Source organism: Papio anubis, chromosome 2, assembly GCF_008728515.1.
Source record: "Papio anubis isolate 15944 chromosome 2, Panubis1.0, whole genome shotgun sequence".
Classification (NCBI taxonomy): domain Eukaryota; kingdom Metazoa; phylum Chordata; class Mammalia; order Primates; family Cercopithecidae; genus Papio; species Papio anubis.
Genome location: NC_044977.1, coordinates 32,351,692 through 32,373,647, shown reverse-complemented (window position 1 = coordinate 32,373,647; position 21,956 = coordinate 32,351,692). Strand labels below are relative to the sequence as shown.

At 42.0% G+C, this 21,956-nt stretch overlaps 1 protein-coding gene across 2 annotated transcripts in view; it reads left to right on the top strand.

Annotated features, from left to right (window-relative positions):
- Window positions 1–397: 397 nt before the first annotated feature.
- Window positions 398–21,956, top strand: part of CCDC80 (coiled-coil domain containing 80) — a 38,265-nt gene continuing 16,706 nt past the window's right edge. Inside the window, exons 1-4 of one of the 2 annotated variants that reach the window (XM_021934053.2) lie at window positions 398–417; window positions 2,652–3,358; window positions 3,770–5,658; window positions 13,715–13,871. In XM_021934053.2, coding sequence (XP_021789745.1) covers window positions 3,781–5,658; window positions 13,715–13,871 — 2,035 coding nt within the window. In that variant the 5' untranslated portion in view covers window positions 398–417; window positions 2,652–3,358; window positions 3,770–3,780. Of the gene's footprint in view, window positions 418–2,394; window positions 3,359–3,769; window positions 5,659–13,714; window positions 13,872–21,956 lie in introns of those variants that run through there. The other variant, XM_021934054.2, reaches the window with a different exon arrangement.

Genomic DNA, 21,956 nt, shown 5'->3' with positions numbered 1-21,956 from the left:
TTCTTTCCTTTCCTCCCCGCAAATTACTACAAAACCGATGTCAGGTAGTTTCCTGTCAATTAATTCCCAAATTAGCATTTCTAAAGTCTACTTTAAAATTTTCTTCCTTTTATCTTTTTCTGACTCAACATTAATGTCTTCCTTTCAGATATCACTAACCCCCACCGCCCCCATCCCTGCCCAACCCCTAGCACTAATTGGTTAATTGTTCCTTTCTTAGATTGCAGAAAAATAGAAATATCTAAATGGGGGACTCAGAAAATACAGAGCTCTTAAATAACAGACTTGGAATTGAGAATCATTACAAGCCATTAATCATTATAGGCCTCACCGGAAATGAATGCATGAGAATTTTTCATTGCTCTTATTAGGTATGTGCCTACCAGACTTCTTCAGGAGGATTTTGTGAAGCCCCAGGTAAGGGTTTGGGCACTGAGATGAAAACAAACATGAGAAGCCCCACTTTGCCAGTGTGTGTGTATGTATCTGTGTGTGAGAAGAGACTGGGAGAAGGCGCTGGGTGTGGGATGGGGACTAATGGAGGTGGTGGAGTGTTAGGTCCTCTCTGATGTGTGTGTTTAGTGCGCCATCTGGTGACTGAAGCTCACAGAGGGAAGAAAGCCTGAGGTCCTAGGAAGACAGGCACAACTCAGGGTTGGGATCGCTCCTCAGGGTCAACTCTAGGTTGCTAAAGTGGCTGTATTTCAGCTTTACCAGCGCACAGGTGACAAATGTTGTGCACATCATGGAGAGGTTTGTGTAAGTCATGACTTATTCGAGGAAAATAATAAAGGACTTTAAGGACCTATTGAGAAAAGCAAAAAGTACTGTTACACAATTATTCCAGACACTAGGACTCTGAAAGTATAAGTACTCTGGTTGAACAAATAAATGAAACTCTTCTATGAACATGGGAAATGCAAAAAGGAATTGAAGGAAGAGAAAAAACTGAAGGCATGGGTAGAAAATGAAAGAGAGAGGCAGGATAGCATCACATTTTGTAGGCTGTTCTAAACCTGGGTTCACATTTCAGAGCTCCTGCTTACCGTTTATGGGACAATAGGCAATTTATTTAAACTCACCAAGCCTCAGTTTGCTCATCTATAAAATGAGGATCATTCTATTTACTTCATAAGGATACTGTGAGGGTTAAATAAAAGAATTCACAAAAATACTAAGCCCAAAGCTTCACATGAAAATGCTCCATAAAGGGTAGTTGTTATAAGCAGAGAAGAGAAAAGGAAATGAAAAGACAGAAGGGAGAAAGCCCAGTAAGGATAGGGTAGGATGCATTAGGAAATTATGAGAAAGGAAGTAACATCTAGGACCCTCCAACTTAGCACAAGGCCAGGTTGGTCAGCCCAACAGGTGAATGCCATGAAGGCTGCAATCTATGACTCCAGTGGACAGAGGGTCTCTGCCTGAAGCCCACTTTTGTTATTGTCCTCACAAGTGTCTGACAGAATGCCACAGCAGGGCCAGCCATCGTTCTTGGTACCCCTGGGAGTTTAAGGTGTGGCCTGGCAGCTCTGCAGTTAACCTCTATACAGGACTTCCTCAGTTCCATGCTCATAGCTTATGTGAAAAAATGTCAAATGTGACCAGGGCCAGATGGGGCTGATCAAGGCGTAACAACTAGGGATGAAGTTTGATCCAGTGAAGGTCGCTATTAGCATGACTGAGCTTGCAAGGAGGTTTCTGAGAACCCCGGCTTGCCACTGTTGGTGGCAGTTAATAGTGACCTGGAAGGTCAGCTCGCCCAGCATGGCCAGAAGAAATATCCATGTAACCTGAGGCCCCTTCCTTCTCCACTGACAGAATCCTCATGGCAGACTCAGGAGGTAGAAGCCCAAAGCTGCCTCACCCTCCCTTCTGGCTACTTCTACGGATTGCCTGAAGCCCTTCAGACATCTAAAGTCTCTGCAGAGGAACATATTGCACTACACACACACACACACACACACACACACACACACACAGTCAGTGACTCGGGACCTCCAAGGAAGCCCTTAGTCTACCATCTGCAGCCAGATCTTTGAAGCTAGAGATCATAATGCCCATTCCCTGATGTAATAGTCAACTGCAATCTCGACTTGCAGCCATTGCCTGCATTTCTAACCTTTTACCAGTTTCCTTCCATGCCGAGGAGAAACTAGGACCAAGAACACAGTAATATGATCCCCAATTAGCATAAAATAAAAACAACCTAGTCATGTTTTCCATGGGGTTTTCCAACCTCAAACTAAAAGCACAAAGCAGGGAGAAAGATATAAAAATATACACATGGGACTATAAATACATATAGACTGTCTGTGTCTGCACAGCCAAGCACCCTGACCCAAATGAGTATCTGTCTCTAAGAAAAGCATGTAGCCTGATGCAGAAATCTGAGAATTTTCTCCTTCCAAAGTGCAGTGTAAGAACAGACTGGAAGAGAAGGTAGCCCGATGACTTGGTTTGGAAGGGGTTAAGTCACCAGTCATCCTATTCTAGAGTGATTTATGATGATGTGTGGAGTTTCAAAACTTTCCCCCACCCCAAAGAACAGCCCTCTCCCGCCTCACTGAGTCCACTCCGAACGTGCTGAAATGGGAAGGAGGCGGTGTTTTGCTGATCTGTTAAATTCTTAGTGAAGTTTCCTTGATTTCCAGTGGCTGCTGTTGTTTGAGTTTGGTTTGGAGCAAAACTGAGGTAGTCCTAACATTTCTGGGACTGAATCCAGGCAAGAGAAAGAAGAAAAAGAAGAAGAAAAAGAGGAGGAAAAAGGTAGGGAGAAATAAAGGGAGGAGAGAAGCATAGGGAAAGAAAAAAGTCCTTTTTCGACATCACATTCCTGTGTTTTCCCTCAGCCTGGAAAACATATCAATCCCAGTGCTTTTACGCCCGGAAACAAAGAGACTAAGCCAGACTGTGGGGGACAGGGAGATAAGAAGGATCCTGGAACTTTAAAGAGGGAAAGAGTGAGATTCAGAAATCACCGGGACTGGACTTTAAGGGACGTCCTGTGTCGGCATAAGGGACTGGCACACACAGACACACAAGACCAAGGAGAAACTGCAGACAAATGGAGATACAAAGACTTATAAGGACAGCTCCTTTCACCTCATCCTACTTGTCCAGAAGGTAAAAAGACACAGCCAGAAAGAAAAGGAACCGGCTCAGCTCTCAGATCAGGACCGGCTGTGGATCTGTGGCGGTACTCTGAAAGCTGGAGCTACAGCACACCCCTTTTGTATTGCTCACCCTCGGAAAAGAGAGAGGGCTGGGAGGAAAAGTCGTTCATCTAGGAAACTGTCCTGGGAACCAAACTTCTGATTTCTTTTGCAAGCCTCTGCATTCCGTCTCTATGAGCCACCATGTAAGTGTGTAATCCTTTCTGTCTTTGGTGTGTTTATTTGTTTCTTTGTCGCTTATTTTGAAGGAATGAAATGTGAATGTTGTCATAATTAATATGCCAGTTTGCATTTTCTTTGGAGCATCCAGAGCCTTCGTTGAAACAGTGCAAGCATGCTGACTGGGAAACTGAATTGGATTTCCTGCTTAATGTAACTGTCTCTGTTAAACACTAACAAATTAGAGGGGCTTGAAAGTAACAGAATCTCATCCCATTTTCCATCTCCTGACCTCCCTCCTTCTTCTCTAACCACCCTTTTCCCCTCCCCTTGGCTGAGATGCAGAAAAAGAAAATGACCAGCTCTGTTTCCAGTTAAATAATTTTCTTCCTTTTTTCCCCCTCCCCTTTGTCTTATGACCTCGGTGCATCGCAAAGTGGATTACACAATGACATGGAGAATGGGACCCCGTTTCACTATGCTGTTGGCCATGTGGCTCGTGTGTGGATCAGAACCCCACCCCCACGCCACGATCAGACACAGCCATGGAGGGCGGAAAGTGCCTTTGGTTTCTCCGGACAGCAGTAGGCCAGCTCGGTTTCTGAGGCACACTGGGAGGTCTCGTGGAATTGAGAGATCCACTCTGGAACAACCAAACCTTCAGCCTCTCCAGAGAAGGAGGAGTGTGCCCGTGTTGAGACTAGCTCGCGCAACGGAGCCGCCAGCCCGCGTGGACGGCAATGGGGCCCCCATGAGACCTGAGCAAAGACCAGCGGCCAGGAGCTCTCCGCGTGAGATGATCAGAGATGAGGGGTCCTCAGCTCGGTCAAGAATGTTGCGTTTCCCTTCGGGATCCAGCTCTCCCAACATCCTTGCCAGCTTTGCAGGGAAGAACAGAGTGTGGGTCATCTCAGCCCCTCACGCCTCGGAAGGCTACTACCGCCTCATGATGAGCCTGCTGAAGGACGATGTGTACTGTGAGCTGGCGGAGAGGCATATCCAACAGATTGTGCTCTTCCACCAGGCAGGCGAGGAGGGAGGCAAGGTGAGAAGGATCACCAGTGAGGGCCAGATCCTGGAGCAGACCCTGGACCCCAGCCTCATCCCTAAGCTGATGAGCTTCCTGAAGCTGGAGAAGGGCAAGTTTGGCATGGTGCTGCTGAAGAAGACGCTGCAGGTGGAGGAGCGCTACCCATACCCCGTTAGGCTGGAAGCCATGTACGAGGTCATCGACCAAGGCCCCATCCGTAGGATCGAGAAGATCAGGCAGAAGGGCTTTGTCCAGAAATGTAAGGCAGCTGGTGTAGAGGGCCAGGTGGTGGAGGAGGGGAATGATGGTGGAGGTGGAGCAGGAAGGCCGAGCCTGGGCAGCGAGAAGAGGAAAGAGGATCCCAGGAGAGCACAACTCCCACCAACCAGAGAGAGTCGGGTGAAGGTCCTGAGAAAACTGGCTGCCACTACACCAGCTTTGCCCCCACCTCCCTCAACCCCCAGGGCCACCATCCTTCCTCCTGCTCCAGCCACAACAGTTACTCGGTCCACGTCCCGGGCGGTAACAGTTGCTGCAAGACCTATGACCACCACTGCCTTTCCCACCACGCAGAGGCCCTGGACCCCCTCACCCTCCCACAGGCCTCCTACAACCACTGAGGTGACCACTGCCAGGAGACCCTCAGTTTCAGAGAATCTTTACCCTCCATCCCGGAAGGATCAGCACAGGGAGAGGCCACAGACAACCAGGAGACCCAGCAAGGCCACCAGCTTGGAGAGCTTCACAGATGCCCCTCCCACCACCATTTCAGAGCCCAGCACAAGGGCTGCTGTCCCAGGCCGTTTCCGGGACAACCGCATGGACAGGCGGGAACATGGCCATCGAGACCCAAATGTGGTGCCAGGTCCTCCCAAGCCAGCAAAGGAGAAACCTCCCAAAAAGAAGGCCCAGGACAAAATTCTTAGTAATGAGTATGAGGAGAAGTATGACCTCAGCCGGCCTACTGCCTCTCAGCTGGAGGAGGAGCTGCAGGTGGGGAATGTTCCCCTTAAAAAAGCAAAGGAGTCTAAAAAGCATGAAAAGCTTGAGAAACCCGAGAAGGAGAAGAAAAAAAAGATGAAGAATGAGAATGCAGACAAATTACTTAAGAGTGAAAAGCAAATGAAGAAGTCTGAGAAAAAGAGCAAGCAAGAGAAAGAGAAGAGCAAGAAGAAAAAAGGAGGTAAAACAGAACAGGATGGCTATCAGAAACCCACCAACAAACACTTCACGCAGAGTCCCAAGAAGTCAGTGGCCGACCTGCTGGGGTCCTTTGAAGGCAAACGAAGGCTCCTTGTAAGTAGCCTTCTCCTTGGCGTTGTTCTATGGGCTGAGGCAGGGCATGTTAATGTCTGTCTTATTAGTTATATAAAAATCATATTGCTAGATGCCAGATTGTGGCTGAACCTGTACTGTGTCAAGAAGCTCAGAAGTCTGGCAAATGAGGGCAGCAGGCCAATAGCTCCTTCTGGTTTAGTGCCCTACAAAGTTCTGCTCACACAACTCATGGCCCTGTGCACAAAGTCAATGTCTGGGGGACCCTACACATGAGCCCAGGAGAACACCTGTAGTCAGCTTCTTCCAGACCTGTAGGGACCCTTCCCCCATTTCTACCATCTCTTCCAAGGGATATTTCTGGACAGAGCTCCCTTTACCAAGTCCCAAGGATGAAAAGAATGATGAAATTCCTAAAAGGAAGTGCATTGACTTCAGTCACATCTTATTAAAAGGGTTTCTGTCTGTCTGATTTAGGAACTAGAATCTTGTCTATGGGACAATAGCAGAGGTCCCCTCTTTCCCTAATTAGGTCTATATCAACACTGGAGTGCTCAAAAAAAAGACAGCTTGGGTGGGGAGTGGGGATGACTGGGAGTAGGGAAGGGTCCTTGTTAGTGTGACCTTCATGGATCCTTTTAAAATGAGCTATCAGAAATCTTCTCCCCTTAAAGCCTACCTCTCCCATTGCTGTCCAACTACTAGGAAGAGCCAAAGGGTGGAATGTGAGGAACTGAGTTAATTGCTTCAATTTCCGCTACTCTAGAAATACACCTGAATTTGAAATCTAGATGTCAGTTTCTCCGGGGGCTCTGTAAAATGTGTATGCGTACGTGCATGTGCCTGTGCACCAGTGTGTGAAAAAGGAGACAAGCTGTCCCTACTTGCCCTTGGTCTGTGGTTCTGAGTGCCACTCGTGTTGAGTAAGTCACAGATGCATCTCAGCAACCCTCTCTTTTGGCCATCACTTGCCACCACCAAATGAGGGCTTTGGGCAGGAATGAGCCAAATAAAAGGGCAGATTTTATCAGTGATGTGCAAATGGCTCCTTCTCCTCTTCATGTCTTCTCTTTCCCTCTTACTGCCCCTCCAAAATTTCTACCCCTGGCTCTTAAGGCTAGCTTTTTACTCCAGGCTGTCAAGGAGGAAAAGGATATTGTTGCCATTAATTCTGGGTAAAAGATCAATAAATTGATGTTGGGTAGTGTGAGTCAGAAATGATTTTTTCAGATGCCTGGGTGAGAGAATCAACTCATGCCATTGAGGGCAGCACCCATCCTCCTGAAGGCACAAGGTGACTGCACACCCTGCATTTCCCCCACCAAAAGAAACAGGCTCTCTTTTCTCAAGGCATTTCTTAGAGAATCTTTTAGGTTTTCCAAGCTAGCCTAAATTTTGGTTAATGATCTGGGCAGAGGAACTCTGGTGCCCATTTATCATATGTTGTTTCAGAAAGTTTAAGTGTACATTTGAAATATTACTCAGAGCAAAGTTCTTTGTGATGCTTATCACGAGTGGGACATAGCGCAAATTCTCTTAGCTGTTTACATGGATAGTAGGTCTGTGTATTAGAGCAAAACCTAGCTCTGGTTGATTCTAAGGATTTATTTGTATGCCTCTGTGTGTTTTGTTATATATTTTCTGTATATTGGTGCAATATCTAACCAGAGCCTTAACGTGTCTATATAAACTTAGGTTATCAGGTGATAGGCCGCTTGGATATTCTCAGTGTACATATATTTAAATGGGAATGTTCCCATTAGAACAAAAAAGAAATCAGATTTCAGAGTAAAACTCTACCTGACACTTGAATGTCTGTTAGGGAGCCCCTGGGGGCAAACTGCTCTCTTTGGGGCATGGGAAAGCGTTAGTGGTTTGCTCCAATGCTCTCCTCCTGAGTATCTACAACTTTATCCAACCCATTAAAATACATCACCCAACTCTGTTCATTTAGCCAACAGGGCAGGCAAAATGTTCCTCATGGTCAGGTTTAAAAAAAGAAAATCACGGGTAAAATGTCAGGATTGTAATTGTGCACCCATCTGGCAAATATTTCCCATTGCCGCCAGCTTGTGAGTCAAAAGAAAGGGGTTTTCATAGTGGATTCCTGATATTAGTCATACTTTTCATTTCTCCCTCCTTCTCCCCACTCCTTTAGTCGGGGATCTGAAAGCCCAGCTGGGCCATTGCTGCTTTTAATGGTATCCCTGCTTATAAATTTCTAGCAAATGAAACTCAAATGACAGCTTCTGCTGATGTCATGTGAGGCAAAACAGAAACCAGCTGGAATTGCTCCTGGCAGTGTTGGTTCTTTGCGCTAGTGAGAGAACCAGGTTTGTTATTAGAAAGAAAATACGAACAGAAGGCTTTTCAGACTTTTGATCCTATGTGCGCCCAGCTGATGATCATATCACAAATGTGTCTTCTGAAGAGCTAATGATGTCTAAAGTAAGAATGGATTAGAAAAGACCAAATGAAATAAACATGATACCAAAGCAAAAGATGGAGAGAAAAGAAGTTTTCACCAGAGAGGAGACCAATGGGTGAAAAACATTGTTGGTGCGGTTTAGCCTTTTCCACTCACTTTTCCCATCAAACTTGGCTAATGTTACTCAGGAACCTCAGTGATTCAATTACTATTCATTAAGGCTTAGCACTCTCAAGCTATTTAAATAGGGCTGAGAACAGCTACCTCCAACTGGCCTTAACTTAACCCAGTAAACTCAAACTGAAAGCAGGTTTACATTCCATGAAATTTTGTGCAGGACTTTCAGCTCCTCTTCTCAGCTTTTCAGTAACCTGGTACTTAACTACCATTTATTGTAAACCCTTAGTGCTTTGTCCTTATTTATACCATTCTTTAGATGTGGACATATCACATAACTGCTACTTAACAATTACAGAAACACTAACAGCAATGGTGTAGGTCCCAGGTGGATGGCTTCCTAGAGGCCTTCACAGGAGCTGCAGGTGGAGCCGGGTGTCCTATTTTTAGACTAGTGTTCACTCTTTCAAACCTCCTGCCTCTAAACTTGTTGAGGAAGAAGGGCACATCCTGCAAGGTACTTTGCCAAGACTGTGTGGTTTAATTCTCGAAACAATTCCTCAATGAATGATTTATTAACCCCTTTCTACACATGAGAAAACAGAACCCAAGATATATAGCTAATATGTGGTGAAGTCAGAATTAGAACTCAGATCTGTTTGAGTTGAAAGCTCAAATTCAGGCCAATCTCCCTTTCTGATCTCTTTTGAATATGAACTTCCTGTGGGACATGCCATAAAGTGAAGGGGAAACTGAGGAATGATCTTGCCAGTTAATAAATATGAATTTAAAAAGTTAATACATATGAATACAAATAAATTTAAAAATTCATTTTCAACCTTGAGTCACCCAGATAAGTGGTAAAGGATTGCTAAGCACAAATGTGGAGTTTCTGCCTTTAATACACAGCTAGTCCTCTGCACTCAATTCTCTGGCTTTCCAGACAGTCAGTCAAAAACAATAGATTGGATTCCAGTTAACCTAATCCTTCAAACAGCTTGGTGTCAGTTTGAGGTTGACGATAGTGAGAGTATAGGTAAGCTTATCACCAAAGCATTGCGCTATGGGGAGTATAGCTGACAAGCCATCATTCTGCGCTCTGAGATCTATTCACTTGTCAATGAACAAGGGACCTCAAATGCTGAATTGAATGAATTCAAGTGCAAGTTTAAGAATTCTTTGAGGCCGGGCGCGGTGGCTCAAGCCTGTAATCCCAGCACTTTGGGAGGCCGAGGCGGGCGGATCACGAGGTCAGGAGATCGAGACCATCCTGGCTAACACGGTGAAACCCCGTCTCTACTAAAAATACAAAAAGAAATTAGCCGGGCGTGGTGACGGGCACCTGTAGTCCCAGCTACTCGGGAGGCTGAGGCAGGAGAATGGCGTGAACCCGGGAGGCAGAGCTTGCAGTGAGCCGGGATCGCGCCACTGCACTCCAGCCTGGGCGACAGAGCAAGACTCCATCTCAAAAAAAAAAAGAATTATTTGGTGACCGGATCTCCTGTAATTCAGGTGGGTTAGTATTTCTAACCTTACTTCAGACATCTGTGTATTGGGACAACAATCAACTTACTTGGTTTAATTTTGGGAAAGGATTTAAGGTTTCCTGCTGTACTAATTAGGGCAGACTATTAGCTTGAAAGTTATTTTTCAGAATCCTGTAAAAACAAAACAAAACAAAACAAAAGACTCTAGTGTTTTGAGCCTAACACAGTATTTTGAATAATCTGAGACTTAAAATACCTTCCCTCTAGCTTTCTTCCATTGCTGTTTGCTCTCTTTACTTATGCAAACAGGCTTCCTTATCCTCTGAGGCTCATTGAGCCAAGACACCAGTTGGAACAGAAGCATGAAAAAGAAATACAACACAGTTTTAAATTCATGATACATGCCCTGATTTATTGCCATCAAACTGGAAAGAGGCCAAGTGACAGAAAATAGTGTTTACTGAGGAGCTCTAAGCTGCTCTTTTTAGGAAGAGGGGACTGGAAATGGTTCCCATTTTAAACACTGTCTGAAATACTGCCAAACTAGAAAGTGAATGGGATGGAGATGTCAAAACATAGGGAAAGAGTCCCTGAAATGGGTTCAGATGGTCAGTCTTCCCTAAAAGTTGCGAACTTGAGGAGCAGACTAAACGTAAGAGAGTGTTTTTACCAACTGGTAAGGTTGTAGCCTGCATCTAGACACTCACAACAACCAGGGGACCCCTTTGTTCCTGAGTCCCTCTCCTCTCCTCTGACTGGGGTGATCTATACAACGCAAGGAGTATTGGCCAGCATTTATGCCCCCACCATCTGCAGGATGGTAATAGAGTCTGAGGAACTTACATTCTGCCTGGGGAGATGTGACCGTTATATAGTAAATTAAGGAAATACTTAAATTCCAAGTGGGCGGGGCAGACAGTAAGAGCAGTAATTAAAAGGAAGAAGTGATAGAAAAGACTTTTCTGTGTGCTAGAAAAGACTTTAAGGAGGATAGTACGTTGAAAGAAAGAATCAGATTTAGAGAAGGGAGGGGGCAGGTTTCTGAGGTAGGAGGAGTGACACGGGCAAAGACAGAGGAGGGATTGTGGGTGAATTATTCAGAGGCGACATACCTGTGTGTGCTTGGGGAACACATATTTATTTATTAAGAATAAATCAACCTGTAATAAGTTCATGTTATGTACTTATAAAGATATACAGATATATTTACTTTTGCTCAGATCTCACAACCTGATGAGGTTGGCAGGAAAATTGTTTCATTGTAACAATGACAATGCTGAGCTTCAGGAGATTAAGTGGATTTATTCAGGCTACAGGCTAGCGGGGGGCGGAACTAGGACCGAAATGACAACCCCCTGACTTTGACTGCAGTTATTCTTTCTCTGTGCCTCTCTGCCCAAGATTCCTTTCGTTTCCTAATTTAGACTGGGTCTGGCTCTAGAGGGTAAAGAGGTCAGGTAAGGGAGGTATAGGAGGACATTAGCAAAAGAGAGCCCGGGATCAGAACATGGAGGGCCGGAAGTTAGGGAATGAGTCCTGCAAAACGAATGTCACCCCCCTGGTGGTTAAAGGCATTCTTGGGCAAAGGGTCTGCAGTGAAAGTAAATATCAGAGGCTCTTATTTATTTAAATGAGATTCCCACAGGGTATCCATGGCCTCTCATCACTACATATAGAGCCATGTGGGAGAATCTACCATATAGGGGAGGATAAGGTTCTGTGTGATTACATACTGTCTGATATTCTTAGTATACACAAGGAGGAGAAGACTAGAGGAGGGCTGAGGACTCTTAAAATCCTGTCATACCATGGTCTGTCCACAGATTGTAAGGGTCTATGGCAAAGTATGGGATGAATGAAACGGAATCTATGTATGAATTTGAAGTTACAGAAACAGGTCATTTTCTGTCATCTAACATCTAAGCAGCTTTGCCCTAGAAACTCCTCTAAATATATTCTAAATATGTGCTTATCCTTAATTTAGAATAGGGAGTCCAAAACCATTAACAGTAAGTCCCTTTCTCTTACCTTTGTTTTTACTGTTTTGTGTTTTTACTTAAACATTCATTTTATTTATTTCAGAATAGTGTGTTTTTGAGCACAAAACAGTCAGAAAAAAAGACCTAAAATATACCAACTTAAAATAAAACTTCGGTATCTGGGCTCCCATTGAAATCTGAAGAAATATTTTCAGATGCCATAAAGCTAATTAAAAACAAACCAAGTAACTAAAAATACCATCACCACATCTTTTTGTAGCTGCCTTAAATCTTGTTTTAAAGCTAAGTGTGAATCAATGAATAAATCTGGAGAAATTGTTTTTCCCCTTGAAAAATTGTTGTTCCTAAAACAAACATTTCCTACCCAGAATGTCCATATGAGCAGGCATAGAAACACAGGAAAAATAAACTAAAGCATGTCTATTTAGAATTAATTGTGATCTGAAAAACAAAACAAAACAAAAACTTCATCCCAGAAAACCTTTGTTAATGTTCCATTCAAAGGCGATTGAACACGTTTAATTTCCTTGAGGGAGAGTATTTTGTCATGTGGAGAGAATTCTTAGAAGGGAAAGCCTGCAGGCAGCAATACAGACAGCTCTGATAGAGAAAAATAAACAACAGGATCAAGCTGAGACCAGATTTATTAACCATTTTTGATAAAATATTTGGAAGAGGTACACAGCCTGGTGACTTGCCCTCTGAAAAATGCCAATAGTCATAAACTTCAGAAATATTTTATAAGGTTAGGTGGATAAATAGAAAATTGGTTGATAAATTTGAATTTAGTCAAATGCAAGAAAATTGGCTGATACTTTTGTATTTAGTCAAATGCAAAAAGTTGTTTACAGAAAAATGATTTATAGAGGCTTGCTTCCGAGCTTAGTGATGACGCAACAAATGGCAAATAGGCAGCGTTCATTGCAGACATCAGCCTGGTGATCTATTTGGGATCAAAGATCTCAACAAAGACCTGGTCATCATCACAATAAAATTTCACATCCTCTCACCTCCAAGCTGAGCAGCACTATGCCCACTAGCCTGTGGAGTGTGGAACACAGTTCTAGCTTCAGCTCAAGAAGACCTGGTAAAATTGGAGAAGGCTCAGGGAAGGGCAACTAAATTAATCAAGAGAGTGGAGAAGCTTTTGTATTAGGTTACATAAAAATAGTGAGACATTCTCAGAGAAAAGATTCAAAAGGACCTCTTAAAAATAGGGTTATCCTCACTGTATCCAAAATAAATTACATTTTCTCAGATTCCTGGTGACTAAAGTATTTCTTTTGATTGCTTTGTCTTTCCTCTTTTTTCTTTTTCCCAGAAAACAAGGGTCACAGAATGAGGATGAAAGACAGAGGGGTAGGTGAAAAATATCAGGTCTGAACTAAAGAGAAGGCTAAACTTAGAGTAAAAGACATCCTGTTGGAAAACTGCAATATCAAAAGACAAACACCACCAACTCTGTGCAGGCTGAATGTGACAATGAATACATTCTATGTGACAAAACGTAGGCCTGAAAGTCATCATAAAACCTTTCTGCAAGGTTTTCTAATAAAAGTTCTAAAGTTTCATAGTGCCCAGGGCCTGGCTATGAAACTCTCTTAACCCTGTGAAATGTGAATAATAACCATTGAATTAACCAATATCTAATCAGCCAATAAGAATAATGAAGATCAAAATTAGGGAAGGAAAATAACATTTATTGAACAATTACTGCGTGCCAAGTATTCTTGTAATGTTCACAGCAGTCTTGCAAAGTAAGTATTCCTTTGCAGAGTTCACAAATGAGAAAACTGAGACACGTGGAGACTAGTAATGGAGGTAAATAATGGAAGTGAGTAGAAAACTCTAAGCTGTCTTGGAGACAAGAAGAGGCCTTTTCAAATGGCCCTTTTTGGCCATAATTATGCTAACTGTTCAGCAGAATATCTGTAGCGTAGATGCAGTCACTACCAGCCCTCTCTTCCAAATCATCTCTTTGGGTTTTGCCCCAGTGTGAAACTATCACTATAAATTAGTATTTGTTTGTCTTCACCCACCTCCAGCTGATCACTGCTCCCAAGGCTGAGAACAATATGTATGTGCAACAACGTGATGAATATCTGGAAAGTTTCTGCAAGATGGCCACCAGGAAAATCTCTGTGATCACCATCTTCGGCCCTGTCAACAACAGCACCATGAAAATCGACCACTTTCAGCTAGGTTCTCTTAAACATTTTAATTATATTATTGTTTTTCTCATATCTAAGGTGGGACAAACTTTATGGGCGAGGTACATGGGGGATCCAAAAGAAAATGTGGATGTTCAGAGGGCTCTTTGGTTGTGATAACACAGGTCAGTTTGCCTGCTTATTTAAATAGCCATTCCAGGATGGTTCTGGTTTAAGTTTTCAGCACTGTAAAAAGCACATGCAAACACTCTATTGTCTGAAAGTCAGTAAGGTGGAAGAAAATAGGAAAAGTAATACAGTGTGGGAGAGAAGCAGAGAGACGTTCAGACACTTTTTCTGGGTGCTGAGTCTCCTTGCCCGTGCCAGCCCCATCTGATCTTCCTGCAGACTCTGCTGCAGGTGACTCATCACAGATGGGACTTGCCAGACGCTTGGAAGTACTTGACTCTGGCAAGCCTGAGGAAGGAATTAACCAGAACTGAGAGAAGCTGTTAAGATAAATGAAAAGTCACTGAAAATATGGACTGAACTGCACCCAAGTCGTTTTGGAGAGCAGAAGAATTTGGCTGAATTTAGAGTTTTCACAATTTTATATATTAATAGTACATGTGAGACTCATAAGGCGTACAGCCCAGTGTTGGGCAGCTGAGATCTAACTCATTGCAGTTCTCATGGGAATGTTGTAAGATTTACTGTGATTAGTTAAGCCGCATAGTCAGAAGCCCAAAATATGACCCACCCAGTTTATTTTATAATTATTGCATCTCTGGGGCTTTATTTTTCAAAAAGCTTTTTTTCTTATATGTATTTTCTACTGTTTTGTTGTTGTTCATGGTTTAACTACAAAAAAAAAAAAAATCCCTTAGAGTAATCCTTTAATTCCATTGTTTGCATATTCTGCATAGTTGCCATAAAATATATTTCATCTAAAAGCACCTGAAAGAATATAAAATATATTTAGTAATATATAACTCATTATTTGTTAGTCAACACTTAACTTCAATACACATAACATTATCGCACAGATTTTTCTGACATGCAATTTTGGTGTAATTGAAGACATATCAGTTATACTATGTCACGATAATGTCAACTTGATTTGAATATGGTCTAGCTTTCTAAGTCATATTTTTTTTATTGTGGTAAGTACACTTAACGTGAAATCTTTCCTCTTAATACATTTTTAAGTGCACAATACAGTACAGATAACTATAGGTACAATATTGTATAGCAGATCTCTAGAGCTGATTCAGGGTTAAGTATCAGTTATGCATTCTTTACTTTAAATAGCCCACCTTCCTCTGAGACGGCTACAAAGGAAAAATAAATAGCATCCTTTCCAATGTTCCACCATAAATGATTGTGGATTGATTATTCATTTTTGGACATTTATCCTGCACTGTATGTATAATTTAGGGGGAGAACAAGCAAAAAAGGAATTTTCTTAACCAAAACAACAACAATAATGATCATACAAACAAAAGACAAAAAATGAATTCTGGAGACAGACAGATTTAAATCCAGGGTCACAATTTACTTGTTGTGTCACCTTGGGGAAGCTACTCCTAAGTCTTAGTTTAGAAGATAATCATATCTATTTCACAGGATTAAGTAAGATAGTATACAGAAATGCTGGTCAGGTAACAGGCACTATTATGTGGTCATCCTCTGCATCACCATTTGATCTGGTAGTCATCTGGAGATCAATGAGCTGTCACACTTGTCACTAGAGCACCTATAATGGCAAAACACTTGTTATTGCTTTGTGCTGATTGCAGAATGTTGACACACGAACCCTCACAACAGCTCATCCAGATCAGGCTGCATTATTATTCTTGGTGATAAAACTGACGCCCAAGAGACTACTACTACAAAGCCACATGTTTATTGGCTAACTAGGATTCAACCATTTGTTTCCTGGATTTTTCAAATAATAGCATGAGGGCAGTGAGCTTAATTACACTCCAGATGTCCAGAAAGGAAGTAAGTATTCAATCCAGCCAGAGACTGGTGTTGGCTAGTGATGAAAGCTCTCACAAACCAGGTGTTCCCAATGTCAAATGTGTTACCTACCAACCCTTCCACAAAGTGTTCTCATTCCTTATTTCAGAGGAGTTTGGAAAAATCATTACATCTTCCACCTCAACTTCTATACGGTCCCATTATAAGCATCTGGTACTGCCTTGGCAAATTTTTAGCATAATCCTACTGTTTTCTAGACATCTGGATCGAATATGAACTGTAGAGGGGGCTGCGGGGTTTTTTTTGGTTTTTTTTTTTCTGCCTTATTGGAAATCAGGTATTATGATTTGGGCATTTTCCTCACTGAATGGCAGCCTGGACCTGATTTGGGCAGGGGGATCTTTTACTTTGTTTCTCATCTAATTCCTGGAAGGCCTCTCTCTCCCTGTGTCATGTCCCAGGTTACCCTTATGGGAAAGGCTGTAGCACTTTCAGCCAAGACTGGGAGTCAGCCATGGGAAAATAAGAATTGGCATGAGCCATGGACTCAGTGAACCAAAAAACTCCAGCCTTGACTGACTTTCAGCTGGAAATCCATCAGATGGCCTTACTTTTCCTTACAAATAAATCAAGCTCTGCCTACTATTCCAGACTTTTCCTGGGCCTTGAAAGCAGGGGCACACATCCAACTACAGTGTAGGCCGTACTCACCAGCTGGTCCATCTTGCTAAAAGTATTTGGACATCACTGATGAACCTACAAAAGCCAAGAAACTTACCTTAAGATTTTAGGCTTTCATGTAAATAAAGTTATTTATGCTTGAGCGAATTCCAGTGCCTATCTGGTTTTGCTAGCACAGTGTATATTGCATGTAGGATTTACAATGGCCTAACACATAAAGGCATTCTTTCTTGTTAGTGGTATTTAAAATGTCAGTCTAGGATAGGAATGTTGGGTGTGTTTGTTAAGTGAATGGATTACAGACAAATTTTGTCAGATAGGAAAAACTTGCTGGCTAAAGGCACTTCATTGCAGAATGAAAAAAGAAGTGGGGGGGAATGCACAGCAAATGTGTTTCTTTCTTAGCAATATTTAGAGATGAAAAATATTTTGACATTGGCATTTTATCATCAAATTTTAAGAGCTAGAATACACAGGACATTTAATAGGGCAAGGGAAGTTTTTTGATAGCTTCTTTCAAAGAAGGGAGAGTTTGAGGGTAATCAGGAGAGGTGGCAAAGTTCATGAAGGTGGAATATGGCAACAAGGAGAGAGAAAATGTTGATTTCTTACTAAGGACTTCATAAGTGAATTTTTAAAATGAGAATGGTAGGCCGGGTGCGCTGGCTCGTGCTTGTAATCCCAGTACTTTGGGAGGCCGACATGGGCGGATCACTTGAGGCCAGGAGTTCGGGACCAGCCTGGCCAATATGGTGAAATCCCATCTCTACTAAAAATACAAAAATTAGCTGGACATGGTGGCCTGTAATTCCAGCTACTTGAGGGGTTGAGGCAGGAGAATTGATTGAACCTGGGAGGCAAAGGTTGCAGTGAGCCAAGATTACACCAGTACACTCTAACCTGGGTGACAAAGTGAGACTCTGTCTCAAAATAAATAGATAAATAAATCAATAAATAAACAAAATGAGAATGATGGTATACAAATCAGTCTAAAATACCCTTTCTGTCTGATCCTGTTGAAGAGAATTGTTCTTTCTGGAGAAGCCTCACAGTCATCAGGATCCATAACAATTCAGAAATGCTGCTTTGCCTCTGGGGCAGTCCTGAAAAATTGACCCTCTGCCCCCAACTTCTCCTTTCATCAGTGGTGACAGTGCCTGGCAGCTGCCTTCTCTAGACCCTGCAACACTGAGCTGGGAGGAGAGGCTGGATGAGTGCTCAGACTTCCACACAGTGGCCGTGTGTTCCCCTCTGCTTTGATAAGTCTTTACTTATCAATCATTCTGTGCCCTAGAGACTAGAGAGCCTGTCTCCTAACCTACTCAGTCTTCTCAGTCCACTGCCGTTGCTGCCTCCAACATCAAGCATATCAGTGTCAAGACCAATCCCTGACATTCCAAGGGGGAAAAGTGCCTGATATGTCAAATGTACAAAACAAGGGTTTGAAGAATGTAGTGGAGGGATTGGCTCTTCCAATTGTAGTCATCAGGTAAGGTATTGAAAATGTCAGAGAATTTTGAAAAGTAGGTTGATTTAATGGAGGGACCTTGAAAAATGAGTAGGTTTTGTTGTTGTGGTTGTTGTTGTTCCTGACCCCTTTACCCTGCTACTCGCTGCACCCACAGGTAATCATTTTTGTAATTCCTTATTTATTCATTTAGTGCTTTTTTAGACAAATACAAAGAATACCTATATATCTTTTCTTTTTATACAAAATATAGCATATTATATATACCGTTCCACACCTTGCTTTTTTCACTTAAAATATTTCTAGGAAATCTTTCTTTATGAGTATATCGCAATCTTCCCCATTTCTTATCAAAAAATTGTGAGATTCTATCACAGTTTAAACATTTTGTCCATGGACACTTGAACTATTTTCAATATTTTGTTCTTATACATATATCACACATACATAGAGTGATATATGAACAAGGTTACAATTAAATTGTGAAATTGTGTGTACATCTTTCCAATAAAGTCTAAGAAGCAGGATTGTTGGACCAAATAGAAAATGTAGTTTGAGTGGATACTTCCTGATTTCTCTCCACACAAGTTGAATCATGTTGCAATTCCAACAGTAATGTTTAAAAGTGTCTATTTCCCCAGACCTCTCCAATTAATGTGTATGATCAAACTTTTGGGTACTTTTGACCAGTGTAATATGTGAAAAATGGTATCAGTATAGGGTAGTGTTGGTTTGCATTTTGCATTTTGTGAGTGTGATTGAACACCTTTTCATGTTTAGGGAGCATTTATATTTCCTTTTTAGTGTTCTTTGCCCATTTTTCTACTGAGTTGTCATCTTTTTCATCTCAATGCATAGGTACTCTATATAAATTGGAAAAAATTCAGACTCCCGCCTCCCCTTTCTACTCCAAGATAAGGACTCATTTGTTTAGGAATGAGGTCCAGGAATCTATAGTTTAAAATGTTGCTCAGGTGATTCTGATTTGCTATTAGGTTTGATCTAGAGCAGAAGGCTAGGTAGAGGATAGGAGAGGAAGACAGGGCTAGAAATGTAGTTTGGCACCTGAAATTAGATTTCTAATACCAAGACGAAGAATTCAAACTTTATATGTAAACCATATGAAGTCACTAAATATTTCTGAATATATTTTTCAAATATATTCATAACTTTAAGATTGTATGGAGTCGATCTGTAGTACAGCAAATCACTTGGACAGGACACACTTTTTATTAATAAGACAAGTTGCTCTTTCTAGAGAACAAGTGATCGGGAATGGCCAGGGGAGTCCCACCTATCAATTCAATCAGGTCACTCATCTCACAGTGGGGTAGTAGATCGGAAAATGACCCACTCATAGAGTAAAAGAGGAGTAAGCAGATCAATTGCAAAGTAATTTAAACATGTCTATTTCCAGTCAAAAGGAAGTAAGTTCCAAGCTGGAGGCCAAGGTTATCCTAACTGAAACAACCTGCCATGGACTGCTCAGCACTCCTGGCAATGTTCTTGAGAATAAAAGCAATTTAGCTTCTGCTGGCATCTACCTCCTGGCTTATCTACAGCACAGCCAAGAGAGTTTTGGCCCCTGCTGACTTGTTGAAAAGAATAGTTATATTTTAAATGCCTTACAAATATGTTTTATGTAAAAGACCTAATGCATGCAAAACCAATTTTAGAAAATAAATATATATGAATGTGTTTTCTTAAATTACATTAGACTGTGTTGCGGGTTCACAAGGTCAAAGGAAAATGTGAAGGTTTTATGGCGGGTTTTCTACACAGTCCCAGAATCACTCACCTTATCTATACCTTATTACTGTCTTTTTCATATGATATCCCTCTTATGGGAGCGTTCTTATGATTACCAAATCCTTACTGAATGCCAGTTGTATGCTAGGAAGTGTGCTAGGCTGAAAGGATATAAAAGGTGACCAAAACTCAGTCCATATTGTTGAATTATTCATATCTAGGGGGAAGACAGATATGTAAACAACTGATTGCAATGCAAGGTGATTAGCTTGAAGAATACCAAAATGTTAAGTGCACAAGTGAGGTAAAGACAGGTTTCACAGACAATGAGTACTCATGTGGATAGCATTCCAGGAAGAGAGGACAGGTTTCTAGAGACTGAAAATAGAGGGCTGGAGCATAATGTGTGGAAGAAGAGTTAATAGATAAGTTAATAATGCCATAAATTATCTTGCATGCTATGACAAGGATTTAGATTTTCTCCTCTGGGACAGTAGCTCTTTGTCTTTAGAGTGCATAACAACTACCCAGGAAAAATTTTAAATGCAGATTCCTGGGCTTCACCACCAGTGATTCTGAGTCAATTGATCTGGATCCAAGGATTGTAATTTTAACAAGTACTCCTGGTGATTGTGATGAAGGTGGATAGTGGATCATACTTTTAAAAACTGCTAGAAGAGATTGGGAACTTTGGAAGCAATGTGAGAGGCTAAAGTAGTCCAGGCATTAGTGGAATTACCTGAACTTAGGCAAGAGAGGGTTGGAGGAGGAGAATCTATGGATGTCACAAGGAAAGCAGTTACAGATGGAAGCTTTAAGCATAATGCCTAGCACATATTTGGTGTTTAATATGTTATAACTGAAGCTGAATTTTCTGCAATGTCGTTGCTGTCTGTAATTAGTCATGGAAGGACAAATATATGAATAAATTTAGTACCACCTGAATTTGACTGCTGATGTTTGGGGTTGGAATTTTTAAAGAATGGTACTCTAGGCAAATGTCCCACTTCTAGGGCCAGACTTTATTGACACGTAACAGAGTTCATCTTCCCTGGGAATCCCTTACCTCAATAATTTTAGGTCCAAATCCCACAAAATGGGCTTGAATCTATGAAGCATTTCAGCTGGATCAGGTGCACGTAGACAGTTCAGACAATGTTTCCTAAAGATTTTTTTCTTCCGGCTGGGCATGGTAGCTCACACCTATAATCCCAGCACTTTGGAAGGCTGAGATGGGTGAATCACTTGAGGTCAAGACTGCGAGACCAGCCTGGCCAACATGGTGAAACCTCGTCTCTACTATAAATACAAAAAAAAAAAAAAAATTAGGTGGGCATGGTGGCACATGCCTGTAATCCCAGCTACTCAGGAGACTGAGGTGGAAGGATCACTTGAACTGCAGATGCAGAGATTGCAGTGAGCCAAGATTGCACCATTGCACTCCAACCTGGGTGACAGAGCAAGACTCCATCTCAAAAATAATAATAATATTGTTTTTTAAAGAAGAATTTTTCCTTCTAAGCCCTGTAATCCGTACAATCATTAGTGAGCTTAAACAGAATTTGGATAAATTTAACAAGAACCTGCCAAGTCTATGTTGCTTTTCCAGACTAAACAGAACATCAACACTGAGCCCTGATTTAGATGGAATGCAGAGCTCAAGAAAGACCTGTGGCAGGAGCAGGAGCTGAGACAGGATGTAGCTTCACAGATACTGGCCTAGACTGGACTCTGTCCTGCTATAGAGTTGCCACCACCCTAGTCTGATCCAGTGTTGATTAGGACTTTCATTGTTTTGCTTTGGCAGATTCTCTTACTCAGCACAAACATGTAGATATTCCTGTAATCTGTGAGTGCAAAATATTTTATTTCTAATGTTTGGTTGAAATATTTCCGAAAACATTTTGGTTGAAAGAAAACAGGCTGTGAAATTGGTTTCTTGCCATATACTAGTAAAGCAAAGTTTGGTCCTGCGTCCTCTCTACCCTTGAGCGTGAGGCATTTTGGCATAGCAGAGAGAACACTGGGTGGGAGTGAGGTGATGTCACCTGAGTCCCAACCTCACTCTGTCATTAACCTGCAATGTGAACTTGAGCAAGTCACTCCTCATCTCAGGGTCTGTGACAGATTGGGTTTTCTGAGAAACAGATTCTGAGACTCTGAGTTTTACCTGCAAGCAGTTAACACAGGAACAATACTTATGAGGGATGAGGGATACAAGACTGGACAGGGTGAATTTGAGCTGCAATAGAGTTG